The sequence below is a fragment of the Chiloscyllium plagiosum genome, unplaced genomic scaffold (genome assembly GCF_037043375.1).
Source record: "Chiloscyllium plagiosum isolate Xiang-an unplaced genomic scaffold, Cpla_swu_hap1 HiC_scaffold_8, whole genome shotgun sequence".
NCBI lineage: Eukaryota > Metazoa > Chordata > Chondrichthyes > Orectolobiformes > Hemiscylliidae > Chiloscyllium > Chiloscyllium plagiosum.
In genome coordinates this window covers 92,829,541-92,844,923 of record NW_028270146.1, presented here as the reverse complement: position 1 = coordinate 92,844,923, position 15,383 = coordinate 92,829,541, and the positions used below count along the sequence as shown (strand labels likewise).

General features: G+C 39.7%; 1 protein-coding gene across 6 annotated transcripts in view; it reads left to right on the top strand.

Annotated features, from left to right (window-relative positions):
* The window catches only part of pacs2 (phosphofurin acidic cluster sorting protein 2), a 297,732-nt gene extending 282,737 nt beyond the window's left edge, over positions 1–14,995 (top strand). For all 6 annotated transcript variants that reach the window (XM_043698194.2, XM_043698193.2, XM_043698192.2 and 3 more), the window contains 3 exons: positions 5,416–5,648; positions 5,885–5,998; positions 7,673–14,995. In XM_043698194.2, the coding sequence (XP_043554129.1) occupies positions 5,416–5,648; positions 5,885–5,998; positions 7,673–7,791 (466 nt within the window). In that variant the 3' untranslated portion in view covers positions 7,792–14,995. The remainder of the gene's footprint in view (positions 1–5,415; positions 5,649–5,884; positions 5,999–7,672) is intronic.
* The last annotated feature ends 388 nt before the right edge of the window (positions 14,996–15,383 follow it).

The following is a 15,383-nucleotide window of genomic DNA, read 5'->3' as shown; positions in this document are numbered from 1 at the left end:
TCAGCTACATCGATAGGAAGACCATTGTACCTGTGACAGCCAAAAGTAGTTTATTTAATCCTGGAAAATGAATGAATGGATAGTGTTTCGAGTCTTGATCTCTCTAGTTTGTGACACCAGAATTCCCCTTAGTAACTGAAGAGTTAGGAAGCTCTCGCCCCCTCTCCTTCCATCTTCTTTATTTTCCCAGACTTCCTCTATCTAAAGAAGGTGGCTGCCAGATTAAGTATAGCCTCTGTCTCTAAGTGCCTGTTAATATACTGTATTGGGGACTGTAGTTTCTCCTATGTCAATCAGTTATTCAAACCTGCCTAACAAATTAATACAAGGCAGGTAGTGAAGCAGTCAGCATGCTCACCTCTTCCTCTATCCATCACTTCAGCTTGGGTCATTTTTTAGTTGTCCTCATGCTGGTGGTCATTTTTGTTGACTCTGACCAGATACTCATAGATGAGAGGCCAACATTTCAACTTTGAGGTAGGAGCCTGAAGTACGAGACTTCAATGTTTCTCGTTCTGTTAAAATGCAAGAAAAGAATCAATTTCTCTGTCAAGGTGGCCTTATCGAATGCCTACGAATTCTATAAGAATTCAAAATTAAAAATCACACAACACCAGGTTATAGTCTAACAGGTTTATTTTGAGGCACCAGCTTTGGAAGCACTGCTTCTTTATCAGGTGGTTGAAGCAGTGCTCCGAAAGCTAGTGCCTCCAAATAAACCTGTTGGACTATAACCTGGTGTTGTGTGATTGCTAGCTTTGTCCATCCCAGTCTAATACAGGCACCTCCAAATCATAAGAATTCAACACTGTCCTTCAGATATTTGACTGCAACATCATAGAAAGTGAGAGTATCTGCCTGTTTCTCTCCCATCTTTCAGAACACATGAAAACCTCCACATACAGCAGTTGAATCCTGTCTGGCTCAGCTCATTTTTGAGTTGGTCCAAGGTGGGTACTTTCTCCTCTGCTTTCTCCCCTCTCGTATCCCGTTACTCTTTTTGTAAATCACCCAATCCCCTCAATTTGACTGCAGTCTACACCTCACTCCTGGGTATCTGTTATTCTACACATAATCGTCCCGAATCCCTTTGATAAAATTCCAATCTGTAACTGACTTCCATTTTTAAGGGACTCTGTACATTAGCCAGCTCAATCCTTTGATTAGATTCCAGTCTGGATCGCACTCCTGGGTATCTGTTAGTCTGTATATTAACCATCCAATCCAAACCCTGTTAAAATTGCCCAGAGTGTTCAGGGATGTGTAGGTGAGGTGCATTAGTCAGGGGTAAATGTGGGGAAATGGGTCTGGATGGGTTATTCTTCTGAGGGTCGGTGTGGTCTTGTTGGGCTGAAGGGCTTGTTTCCCCACTGTCGGGATTATATGAATCACCCGGAACCCATTCGATTAGATTCCAATGTGTAACTCACTCCCATTTATGTGTGACTCGCATGTTTCAAAAACACCCCAAAACCTTCAATTCTATTCCACTTGATGGAGTTTAATTTAGATAAACGCAAGGTGCTGCATTTTGGGAAAGCAAATTTTAGCAGGACTTATACACTTAATGGTCAGGTCCGAGGGAGTGTTGCTGAACAAAGAGACTTTGAAGTGTAGGTTCATAGCTCCTTGAAAGTAGATTGGCAGGTGGATAAGATAATGAAGGCAGCGTTTGGTATGCTTTCCTTTATTGGTCAGTGTTTTGAGTATAGGCATTGAGAGGTCATGTTGCGGCTGGTCAGGACATTGGTTAGGCCACTGTTGGAATATTGCGTGCAATTATGGTCTCCTTCCTATCAGAAGGATGTTGTGAAACTTGAAAGGGTTCAGAAAAGATTTATAAGGATGTTGCCAGGGTTAGAGGATTTGAGCTATAGGGAGAGTTGAATAGGTTGGGGCTGTTTTCCCTGGAGCATCAGAGGTTAAGGGGTGACTTTATCGAGGTTTATAAAATCATGAGGGGCATGGATAGGATAAATAGACAAAGTCTTTTCCATGGGGTGGGGTAGTCCAGAACTAGAGGGCAAAGGTTTAGTGAGAGAGGGGAAAGATATGAAAGAGATCTAAGGGGCAACTTGTTCACTCAGAGGGTGGTACGTGAATGGAATGAGTGGAAGTGGTGGAGGCTGGTACAATTGCAACATTTAAAATGCAGCTCGATGGGTATATGAATGGGAAGGTTTGGCGGGATATGGGCCAAATGGTGGCAAAAGAGACTAGAGTAGATTAGGATATCTGGTCGACATGGACAGGTTGGACCAAAGGGTCTGTTTCCATGCTGTACATCTCTCTATGAAATGTATTATTTGCCAAAAGTCCCATTTCTTCCTCTGTTTGAACATTGACACCAGTTCTGGGGAAGGAGGGTGCTGTTCTGATGGGACTGGCTCCACCTGAATCATGCTGAGACCAGAGTCTTGATTAATTGCATAACTAGGGTTATGGATAGGGATTTAAACGAAATAGTGTGAGGATGTATTCAGTTGCATGGAAAATTCTAAAATCAAAGATAAAGGAGAAGGTAGGATTGCAGGTTAGTGATGGGGCTGATTGTTCACCAGAAAATAACAAAAGGAAGGTGCAGAAGCTGTGAATGTCATATTGTTCCAAGGAACCATAAAAATGTAGGGAAATTTGATAATAGAACAAACTTAAAAGCTTTGCATCTTCATGCGTGGAGAATTTGGAATAAAGTGGACAAATTGATGGTGCACATTGAGGTAAATGACTATGGTCTCAAAACCATTATAGAAACATGGTAACAAGGAGATCAAAACTGAGAACTAATCATTCAAGGATATTTGACCTTTTAGAGAGCCTAGAGGGATGGAAAAGATGTTAGAGTAGCACTGTTAATAGTGGATGAAATGTTGAGAGACAATCTAGGCGGGGGTGATATAGAGTCCATTTTGGTAGGGGTAGAAACAAAACAGCAAAGGAAAGAAGACTTTGGTGACAGTGGTGAGAAACCCCTAAAAAGTAGACTATAAATGAACAAATATTAGGAGCATATAGAAATAATAGAACAATAATTATGGATGACTTTAATCTTGTTGATTAGGTTAATCAGATGGGAAAGGGTATCTATGACAACTAATTCATCGAATGCATTAGGAATAGATTTCGAGAGCAAAATACAGCCAACCATGGAGTTGTCTATGATCTGGATATCAATATTGAGGCAAGTTAAATAAATGGCCTCAGAGTAAATGATCCCCTAGGCAGTAGTGATCATAACATTATAGAATTTAATATTCAGTTTAAGAATGAGAAACTTGAATTGGAAACAACTATATTTAACTTAAAGGGGATTACAATGAAATGATTCTTTGGCTAAAGTGACCTGGATGGATGGATTAGCAGGAATGACTGTAAGCAAGCAGTGGCATTCATTTAAGGAGGTAATTCATTACTCTCAGCAAAAATACATCCCAATAAGGGGGAAAGATTCTGTGAGAGGGATAAACCAACCATGGCTAACCAAGGAAGTTAAGGTGAGTATTAAGTTCAAAGAAAATAGTATATAAGGAGGCCAAATATCCCTGAAGACGGAGGTAAATTCAGAATCTAGTAAAGGAGGCAGAGAAAATAAAGTATGAGGGCAAATTAGCAAGTAGTATAAAAACTTGATAGTAAGAGCTTCTTTAAATTACAAAAAGAAACTATGTCAAAGTGAACTGAGCCTTTTTAGAAAATGAATCTGGAAAGACAGTTATCGGGATCATGGAAATTACAGAGGATTTAAATAGTTATTTTGTAGCAATCTTTACAGGGAGGATATTTCAAATGTGCCATTAATACTAAAGAATACCAGGGGGGAATTAAGGACCACCACCATCGCTGAAGTAGTAGTATCAGACAAGCTAATGGGGCTAAAGGCATATATGTCCCCTTGCATCCTAGCATCCTAAAAGCAGTAGCTACAGAGATAGTGGGTGTATTGGTTGTAGTGTTGTTAATTGTTGGATTCTGAAGAAGTACCAGAGGATTTGGAAAAATGCCATTGTGACACTCCAATTCAAAAAGGGAGGGAGGCAGAATGTGGGTAACTCTAGGCCAACTCGCCAGACATTTATTATTGTTTTTTGGAAAAGTATTGGTATCGATTATTAGGGAAGTAATAATACCACCTTTGGGAAAATAATAATTTAATCCAAAGTCAGCGTGACTTCATGAAAGGGAAATTTGTCTAATTTATTAGACTTTTTTTTTTGATGAAGTCTCAAACCAGAGTGGGTATAGCCGAAACCAGTAAAGGATGGTGGTGGAGGGTTGTTTTTCAGACTGGAGGCCTGTGACCAGTGGAGTGCCACAAGGATCGGTGCTGGGTCCTCTACTTTTTGTCATTTACATAAATGATTTGGATGCGAGCATAAGAGGTACAGTTAGTAAGTTTGCAGATGGTGGGCGGCACGGTGGCACAGTGGTTAGCACTGCTGCCTCACAGCGTCAGAGACCCGGGTTCAATTCCCGACTCAGGCGACTGACTGTGTGGAGTTTGCACATTCTCCCCGTGTCTGCGTGGGTTTCCTCCGGGTGCTCCGGTTTCCTCCCACAGTCACAAAGATGTGCAGGTCAGGTGAATTGGCCATGCTAAATTGCCCGTAGTGTTACGTTAAAAAAGGGGTAAATGTAGGGGTATGGGTGGGTTGCGCTTCGGGTGGGTCGGTGTGGACTTGTTGGGCCGAAGGGCCTGTATCCACACTGTAAATAATCTAATCTAATCTAATCTAATATGACACCAAAATTGGAGGTGTAGTGGACAGCGAAGAGGGTTACTTCAGATTACAACAGGATCTGGACCAGATGGGCCAATGGGCTGAGAAGTGGCAGGTGGAGTTTAATTCAGATAAATGCAAGGTGCTGCATTTTGGGAAAGCAAATCTTAGCAGGACTTATACACTTAATGGTAAGGTCCCAGGGAGTGTTGCTGAACAAAGAGACCTTGGAGTGCAGGTTCATAGCTCTTTAAAAGTGGAGTCGCAGGTAGATCTCCAGCATTCACATTCTTTGTTTTTACATAAGAAATTAAACTATGTTAAAAACAAAGTCTGTATTCTGTTTTACCTTCCCTTTTGTAACTATTTCCCCTGCCTCTCGCTGTATGACTGCTCACTGGCATGTGACAGTAGTGTTATCTACTTGTCCTCTAATTTCTTTAATTTCCTCCTTCCCTATGAGAGAGCTCCTCGACCCCACTGAACACATTCAGCAGAGCTGATCCTGTGTTGAATTACATTGGTCAATCCATGTCTCAAATTTGTTGCAAATTCACAGTTATCACATAGTCTTGTTTGTTCATTCAATATAGACAGCCAAGTCCAAATGACCAGTGTTGTTAAATGATGAGATTTTTCTGAGCACTGATGTGTACAGTTCGCAGTCAGTAATGTCATGATACTTGACTCTCATCAGTTCACAGAGCCTTGGCCACAGTGGAGAACTGATGGGACTGCAGGTTGACTACTGGATCGCACAACAGCTGGCTGACAAGAAGAAGGATCCAGAGAAGAAGGATGCTACAGCAAAGAACACACTGAAGTGTACCTTCCGTTCCCTTCAGGTCAGCAGACTGCCAAGCGGTGGTGAAGTTACAACCCTGCCGACAATGTCTATGACAGTGGTGACAAAGGAGAAGAACAAAAAGGGTAAGATATTGCACAGACCAGGCTGACTTTTTAATTGCTATTGTAGCTGCTAAGATGGACCAGTGTTTAGTTTGGCCTGCCCCCTTTACTTCTTATGGAAAGGTGGTCTTTGTTGGCATACTAATCAATCTATTATATGTTAATTGATAGTAGAAATGCTTTTGGATTTGCAGCTGTTCCTCCAAATATCAATGTTTCGTTATTTATAAAAGTATGTTTGTATTCTTTCTTTATAGTGATGTTTTTGCCCAAGAAAGCAAAAGACAAAGAATTGGAATCTAAGAGCCAAGTGATTGAAGGCATCAGCCGATTGATTTGTACTGCAAAGCAGCAACAGACTATGCTGCGAGGTAAGAAAAAAGGAAATTAGATTCACAGCAGCAGAACACCTCACAACAGTGCTTTTTTAGTGTTGTTCAGTGGTGAAATACACAGTTATGATGTTTCAGAGAGAACGTAAAGAAGCATTTACATTTATGTAGTGCCTTTAACAAACTCAGGGCATTCCAAGTAAATTAAACCTAATAATGCACTTTAAATGTAGTCACTTTTGTAATGTAAGAAAAGCAGAAGTCAATTGGCATAGTGTAACATCACACAAACAGCATATAATAATGGCCAGACAGTTTCATTTTTTCAATACTGTTGTTTGAGGAACTCTGACTTGTGTTCTTTTATGTTCACAGTTTAACATGACATCCAAAAGGTGACTTTTAACAGTGCAGCACTTCCTCAGTACTGCAATGCAAATGTCAGCCAACCTTTTAAGCTCAGCAGATCTGGCAGATGTGGAGAGAGAAACAGGGCCCCTTTTTTTTTTTAGAATTTCAGACCCAAAACATTAACTCTGTTTCTCTGACAACACAGATGCTGCCAGACCACCTACACTTTTTCAGCACTTTCAATTTTTACTTCAGATTTCCAGTATCCACAGTATTTTGCTTTATTTTGAGATTTGTGACTAGGGCTTAAATCCAGGACTTTTTTGGGTGAAGTGAGAATGCTACTCCAGATCACAGCTGAATCTTAGTTCCAACCATGAAGCTATGATGGTTAGTTTCGAGGTTATGTTTTGCTGAACCCTATTCTTCTCACTCCGCCTTGTAGAGATTCATGTCCTGTGCATACGCCCTCTTGATGGGAAAGAGCAATTTTTGCCTAATTAACAATTTTAGCGACCTATCTAATAAACTAGAGTATTTCAGTTTTAGTTTTCCTTGCTTAGAAATTTGGCTTTTAATATAAAATGCATAGTTGGTGAAAACTTCCTTGGATCTGCTCCCACTTCAAAACACTGTGAATTGATGCAGGGATCTTCCTATAGTTGATACAAGATACAAACAGGAGTCACTTCCTCCCCAGCAGGTAACAGCATGGGTTGGTTTGGTGTTGATTACCTATTGATTCATTAATTAGTCACACAGGGCCAAAGGCTTGTACTGGTTCTTTGAAAAGCCATTTTATTTACTTCCATCCCCTTGCACTTTCCCACTAGCTATGCAGTGTGTTCCTTTTCAAGTATGTATCTTTTGAACGTTACTATTGAAGCTCCTTCCACTAAGCTTTCAGACTGAATTCCAGACCATAATATGACGGCACGGTGGTTCAGTGGTTAGCACTGCTGCCTCACAGCGCCAGGGACCCGGGTTCAATTCCCACCTCAGGCAACTGTCTGTGTGGAGTTTGCACATTCTCCCCGTGTCTGCATGGGTTTCCCCTGGGTGCTCTGGTTTCCTCCCACAATCCAAAGATGTGCAGGTCAGGTGAATTGGCCGTGCTAAATTGCCCATAGTGTTAGGTGTATTAGTCAGAGGAATGGATCTGGGTGGGTTGCTCTTCGGAGGGTCGGTGTGGACTTGTTGGGCGGAAGGGCCTGTTTCCACACTGTAGGGAATCTAATCTAATCTAATCATAACACATTATGTCAAAATAGATTCTCATCTAAGTGTTTGTTTTTTCTTCCCAACAGCAAGTACAGACATTGTTGTCCATCCTGCTCACTGTTTCTTCTGTTTCTCTTCCAGTAACAATTGATGGAGTGGAATGGAACGATGTGAAGTTTTTCCAGCTTGCTGCTCAGTGGTCCTCTCATGTGAAATACTTCCCAATTGGCATCTTTGGCCATTTGAAATCCGCTTACTAAACCTTCCCAGCTAAGCAAGAAATATTTAACCTGTAGCTGGTCTAGGAGCCAGCAACTAGTCAGTGCCAAGAACCTATTTCGAACTGGAGGTGCCTGCTGCTTGTGTGCAGTGTCAGAGCTTTGCATTTTTTTCTTAAAAACAATGATCTAAGGCAAGGAATAAAATGCATATCCTTATGAGCCTTATCAGAAGGTTATCTGAGCATGATGCAGCACTTTCTTTTCTGTGGGAAGGGGAGGATGCCATATGGATGTAATTTCAGGTGAACCATTTGCCCTGTTTCCTTATGGCCATTGCTTCCTGTCTTTCAGCTCTTGATAGAAGTGAAGTCTGCATATTGAAGTGTAAACCACAATTTAGCCATATCTCATCCACGTAGGCCAAAACAAAATTGACTGCAATTAAATATTGTTACAGCAAACCAATTTTGTGGTCCACATGACCCTAGTGCACACCACCCAACCCCTGCACCCCACCCCCAGTAAATGCATTCTGAATCTTGAGAGCAAGTTTGTTAAATGCCTAGATGGCCATTGCAGTCCCCCTCTTACCTCCCCAATCCCCACAACTTCAATAGTGGCTACGTATGGAGTGGGCCTTCAACACGTGATTTCTGAAGATGAAATCTTTATGGTTATTTGATTTGGTACCTTTTTTTTTTTAAGAACCTTACTTCTTAATCCAGGCTCTTCACTACCATTCTGAGCAGGGCTTTGGCATGAGGATTGTGCTTGTTATCAAGTCAGACAAATAAGGGACCCTGCCTCGGCTGTTCAGCCTGAAGGTTGCCCCACTGAAAGCTTTCTTCAACTTTGTAAGCTGGCAAATGGGTTTGATTTGCACTGTGGTGATTCTATAAAAGGCACTTCTATATTACTGTCACACCATGTTTTAATTAAGCTCTAATGTTTTTTTATGGTGGTTTATTCATTATTCAAAAATTCACTTTATGGGTGAAGTTTGTGGTTGACTAACAAGACATTTTTTAAAAACTCAAGAGCTGAGATCTTTCCCACACTTTGTCCCTCACAGCAATTCTGTGACTTTGCTTTCACCACGCTTGCAAGTGAACCATGGCAATTTGTCCCAGATATCCAGCTTTGAACCTCATTTTGTGATATAACCTGGGTTGTACAGATTTCTAACTCCTAACTTTTAATTTTTTGAGTGGGTAGGGTGGTGGGGATGGGACTTTTTTTTTCCCCCCAAATGTAACATAGATCTATTCAGTAAATCATTCAGATTCTCTGTTTGATTTGAGTGTATCTAACTATCAATGAAGAGGGAAAAGTGGCTGTTTTTCCCTGTGGTGTTGCTGAAAGTTTGCAGTGTACATAACAGTTTGTTAGCATAGCTTTGATAGTTAAAAATATAATTTTTATGCATTTAACTAGGCCTCCTGAAAAAGAACGTTATTTCTTGAGGGAGTGCATGGTGACATTTGTTTTGACACTAATAACTTATGTTGTACAGTTTTATATCGACTGGTGCAGTGATGGTGCAAAATCTGGCACTACAAGCACCAAAGGGCATTTGCTTTTAACAGAATGAATTTCTTTCCCCATACCTTGTATTGGCACAAGAGCTTTAAAATGATGTTACATAGGTCAGAATATGTGGTTCAAAATTAGGCTTGTAGCTTACCAGAAAATAAACCATGTTGCATTGATTTCCTACATGTTGGAAAATATTAATAATCTCATTATGAAGTTTAACCTTGACTGTGTGTGCTTTCTGTTTTTGCAAATACCTTGAACCTTTTTGTTTTAATGTGCCAAAATGTGTTTAAGTTATAATTCTGGTTGGGAATTAATTGGATCTCACCTGCCTTAAAACATGACAAAGTCAGGAGCTCTCCCTACGGGGTCTAATTTGCCTGTAAACTAATGCCTGAGAGTGCATCAAATTGCAGGTGTAAAAGTGACAAGTAATACTGCGAATCTTTAAGTGTCTTGAAGTTTAAATGAGTTGTAGATATGGAAAATCTGGCATCCATCTTCAGTATCTGGTGCTAGACCACTAATCTCTGCATTAGTTTATATGCCTTTGTGTAATAATACATTCATGTAGATTTAGCCTTACATCAAAGCTACATAACACAAAGTATAAGCATTCAGTTTCTATTGCATTACTGCTTCCTGTGTGAGTTCAGATCTCTGACCCAGTTTATTATAAGTACCATTTTCACAATTTGGTTCTCGGCAGTTGTCTATTCCAAAGGTTATTACCACTAGTTAATAGAAGAGTGTGTGATGTTTGGCCATTTCCAAAGGTCAAATTAGAAGGGCTTGAGAAAAGTAAGAATGTGTCTTAGATATGTGTAGTCTTTAACCAGGTAGCTGCCTCATTCCTTACTTTCAGTGCACTAAAAGTTTTTACAGGGTTATTCAGTTCATTGGGAGTGAAATTGGACGTTGCAAGTTAGATCATTTCAGCTACCTGTCAAACAGTATTGATCAGATGTGTACTGGGCAGCCAAATCAATCCTGTCTGTTCTACTTCATGTCCTGTATTTTGTTTCACTGCTACCACTTCAATTTTCCACTATGCTTCAAAGTGGGAATAAATTAAGTAATCCCCCTCAGGATGAGTAGATTCTTGTCCTGTATTATACTTGGCTGTACAGGAGACCTCTGCTTGGATGCATGGCTTGCATAGAGCTATTTGATTCCTGGAGAACTTAAAAGTGGGGTATTATAAATTATCTGTAGCATGCCTAGTTTAGGAAAATCTACCAACATTCCAGCTCCTTGTCCCTCTTCAGTCACTCTTCAGGAGAATGTGTGTGTCAAGTGTAACAGGGTCAGCTTTGATCGTGATGCCTTGTGAATAACTCACCAAAACCAAGGGCAGGCGCTCAGCTGTGAGATGGTCCACAGAATCGTACCCTAGACAGAATCGACACCTTCAGAAAAGAAAATTAACGGGGCAAGGGAAGAGAGGAGGATTTTTGTTTCAAAAGTTGTAAATCCCTGGAAGAGCTTGGAAATTGGAAGGAAGTAGGTATTCCAGAACGTTCTATATCAGTCTTGATGCACTAAGAAGCCCTATCAGTAAAACAATGCTATACACACTCAAACTTTAATAAAAAAAACTTTATCATTGAAACCACCAAAATGGCTGCTTTTGAAAGGTGTTGGCATAATAGTGTAGGTCTTCAGGATTGAGGGCAAGGTCTCTCCATTATTGGAGACCTGAGAATTTAGGATTCACATACTGACAGCTGTGCTATTGATCATTCAAAAACCTACTGTTTTTCTAATTTATTTTCCATGTTACTTAATATGAGCAAAGAAATGAAAATGCTTATCCAATACCATTTCTGAATTAACCTGATGTACTAAAGACTGCTTTGTGACTGTGGAAATATACAATTGTTTATAATGGTACTACTCTAATTCTACATTGTCGGTAAATGTCAAACTCTGTTATTCACATACTGCTTCCAGGTCCTGAAATGCTGCTATTTTCTTTAAGGGAAAAGTAATATTACCAGTCTCAAAATCCTCATTCCATCTCCAGTGCTCAATATGTAGCATTTAATATTGATTTTGTGAAAAGGTGTTATGATGTGGGACTTATCCACAGGCAGGCTATATCGAAAACCACTGATCTCTGCTGTTTGGTACTTTTGTGTTCACTAAGCTTATCTGGGCTGTGGGGTCAGCAGCACAGGTCCCTTAAGGTATCATGCTTGGATATGATGCTTTCCATGTTGGAGGAGAAAAAAGGAAATTGTTTTATCAAGTGCATTTGTGCTATTTTGTTCCGGACTGGATGCTAAATTCCAAAGGACATGAATTAGAGGTGCTATAGACTAAATGATCATGTAATAAGAGTTTAACTGCTGCAAAAACACAATGTCATCACTTGAGTGCATACCAAATGTTAACTGGTTCTAGAACATCCTGAGTGCATTTTGCATTTTTTTTGCACTTCCTCCTGAGCTTTTTTTCAACAAGCATAAGGGTAAGCCACTTTCTCACTAAATGGTGATCATGGAATGCACTAGTCAGGATGTGACTCAAAACCCATTCCACTTTACTAATATAGCTCAGTAACCTGGAGCGATGTATTTATATTGGCACAATATGTTGGCACTATAGTGCTGAGTAAGTTTGCAGTTGACTTAGAAAACAGGTTGCTGGTGTAACACCATGTGCACTGTTTCGAGACATGCAGGTACATGCCCACTTCTTTTTAAGGGTGAGGAATTAACTGCCACCTGACTCTTACAAATATGCTCTTTGAAGCTTTTTAATGTCCATTAATGGTAATCATGAATACTTACTTGAGATTTTACACTGACACTTGCTAAACTGTAACCGCTTAATAATAACCTTTTAAAGTGGTCACATTACCAACAAATATTAGTCTTTTCTGAGCTTCCTCCTATTTGTTTTACTTATTCTTTACAGCTTACCTTTTTTTTTACTTTTTTCTTATTTTAGTTTTCTCATTTATTCTTTCACTGCTATTACTGTTTTTGTCTGCAATTTTGTTACTTTTTTCTTTGTTTTATTTGTTTTTATTATTCCTTGGAACTTTTTCTCATTGCTCTTTCTACTGTTACTCATTCCTGTTTTTCCCTACTGTGCTTCTGGTTTCAATGTTTGTGTTAAAATTTTTGTCTCTTGTGATGTAAGTTTTCTCTATTATTTCTCTATTGTTTCCTTTTTTTTTCCCCTTTCCTTACTGGTCTCTGCCCAGAATTAGAAGGCGATGAAACCCCATCCACAGCTCTTTAGTTTTCAGGCTGATCTCCAGAAACAGGAGCCAGAAGACCTTTGGCATATGTTTTACAAATGATGAGCATGACACAGCTTTTGTGAATCATTTGTTCTTTGGTTTGGAGCTAATGATGATGTACATCTGACATCAGTGGCTTTGGTTAGTAGTTACAAGTCTAAAGATGAGAGGGAATTAAGAGTTCCAAGTATTGCCCAAGTTTTCAATCAACCAGTACCAAATAAACAGCCAATGTGTTAACAACAAATACCATATCCAGCATTCTTTTTTAATCAGCATCTTGTTATAAGAGTCAGTCACAGTCTGTGCTGCGCTGTGAACATCTGCCTGTGACCTGGAATCAGTATGGAAGCAGTGTGTGTGAAACTGCTGTATGTATGTGAATGATTTTGAATACAGATGCATCTTTATGAAAGTACGCACTGTTTTGCTGTCCAGAATTAAAAAAAAGTTTTGTTTTTAATTTTTTTAATGAAACTTATTTTTGGATTTTCACTCTAGGAGGCTGATAATAGATTGCAGTCTTTTGTGTTTTGCAAGCCCATGTAGCACAAGTTTTTGTTTTCTTTTTTTATACTGGTGAAGACTTATGAAGGAACAGACATGTAATACATTGAGTACTACAATTAAATAAAATAACCGTTATCCATAAATTGTGTCATTATAAGAGAGTGGTGATCATTCATTTTGCTACTTAAACTTTTATTTTGAATTTCTGACACAACACCAAATTGCATTTATACATAGCACCTTCACTGAAACAGAACATCTGATAACCTTTGATGGAAGTTTAATCAGACACAATTTGACAAAAAAAAAGAAATACCAGAACAGGTGACCAAAGGTTTGGGCAAAGAGAGATTTTGAGGAAAATTTTAAAGGAGGTGAAGATGTTTAAGGAGACACTTCCAGAGCTGAAAGTCTAGAATAGTTGTGAGTAAACTTTAGCCAGAAGGGGCAGACACTAACATGAAATCAATGATCAATAATAATAAAGTTACATAACATTACATCACATATAATAACAAGACCAAATGTACTCTTTCTATATTTCGTCTTGGCTTAATGAAAGCAATGGTGTCCGTCAATGTCCAGCGTCACTCTCCCTCTCCACAGATGCTAACTAAGCTAGCTATATCCTTCCATTATCTGTGAGCAAATTACTGTAGATACTGGAACCTGCAGGTACTGAAAACAACGAACGTTGGAAATCACAAGTCAGGCAGCATCTATGGAAAGAGAGCAAACTAATATTGAGTCGAGATGAAGAGTCATCTCGACTTGAAACATTAGTGTGCTCGCTCTCCATGAACATAGCGTGACCCGCTGTGATTTCCAGCGTTGTTTGATTTCCTTCCAATATCTTCTCTTTTAAATTCAGACTTGCAACAACCACAGTATTTTAGTTTTGCAGTATAAATGCTGTGCGATATTGTGTTTTTAGGTTATCTTGTTGGGTCAAAGGGCCTGTTTCCACACTGTATGGGATCTAATCTAATCAGGATGAGGGAAGGGAGAGTTAAGGTTTTAAAAAGGGCAGCCCCAGTGGCATAGTGGTTAGCACTGCTGCCTCACAGTGCCAGGGACCCGGGTTCGATTCCAGCCTCAGGTGACTATCTGTGTGGAGTTTGCACATTCTCCCCGTGTCTGCGTGGGCTTCCTCTGGGTGCTCCGGTTTCCTCCCACAATCCAAAGATGTACAGGTCAGGTGAATTGGCCATGCTAAATTGCCCAGTGTGTTGGTTGCATCTGGGTGGGTTATTCTTTGGAGGGTCGGTGTGGATTTGTTGGGCCGAAGGGCCTGTTTCCACACTGTAGGGAATCTAATCTTTAACTCACTCAACAGCTCAGTATATTCATTAATACTGGGTTCCTGTTCACTCATTCATAACCCTTTACTAACCTGTTATTTGCTATAACATAGTTTCATTCATTCATTCATAAAACTTCAGTTTTATAGTCTATTTTATTATCATGAGATAGACCAAATTCAAACAACCCTTTCAAACCCATTACTGCATTTTCATACTTTATCAGCCTTTGCTACAAGCAGTGTTTAGGCCTAGCTATCCCTGAATAGGTTGAGAGTATGCTGCTGGATAGGAAAAGCAGGTCGGGCAGCATCCGAAAAGCAGGTCGGGCAGCATCCGAGAAGCAGAAAAATCGATGTTTCGGGCAAAAGCCCTTCATCAAATTCCTCTTAATTATGAAAGCAGACTAGACAGATACTCTTAATCCCATCAGAAGTAACAGCCAGCACTTAGCACATGTTTTAACCCATTACCTGTCTCCCAGGACAGAAGCCCTTCAAACTTTTGTGAACTATAGATTTAAAAAAAAAAGTAACACCATAGTAGTGGAATTTTAATATATGTAAGAACTGTATAAACAAGCTCTTGTAAGAACTGTATTTCGGGATCCTGTTGTGCTGTGATTGCTGAATAAAAGAGCGCTATTTTCACCACTTTCACTGATTTTGGTTGTTATTTGAACATGATCTCACAGCTGCTTTGCTGTGATCTATGATGTGGTTTTGGAAAAACCAAGGGAAAAATAATAAAGAGAAAGAACACATGAAAATCCCAGAAGACATCTTGTACAAAGTATCCTCTCTCTTTCTCTCCCTCTTTTTTTTTCTCTCTCTCTCTCTCTCTCTCTCCATCGTGCCAGAGCTGGGATTTAATAACCTCATGACACTTTTTAAAAGAGGTTCTACCAAATGCATCTGTAATCCGTTCCCCATCTGTCTGGGACCACAATACTAATTTTCAATTTTCTCAAAGCAAAAAGATCTGACTTATAAGCGTGCACCTTCTGTTAAATTCATCATCCTTCCTCCAAT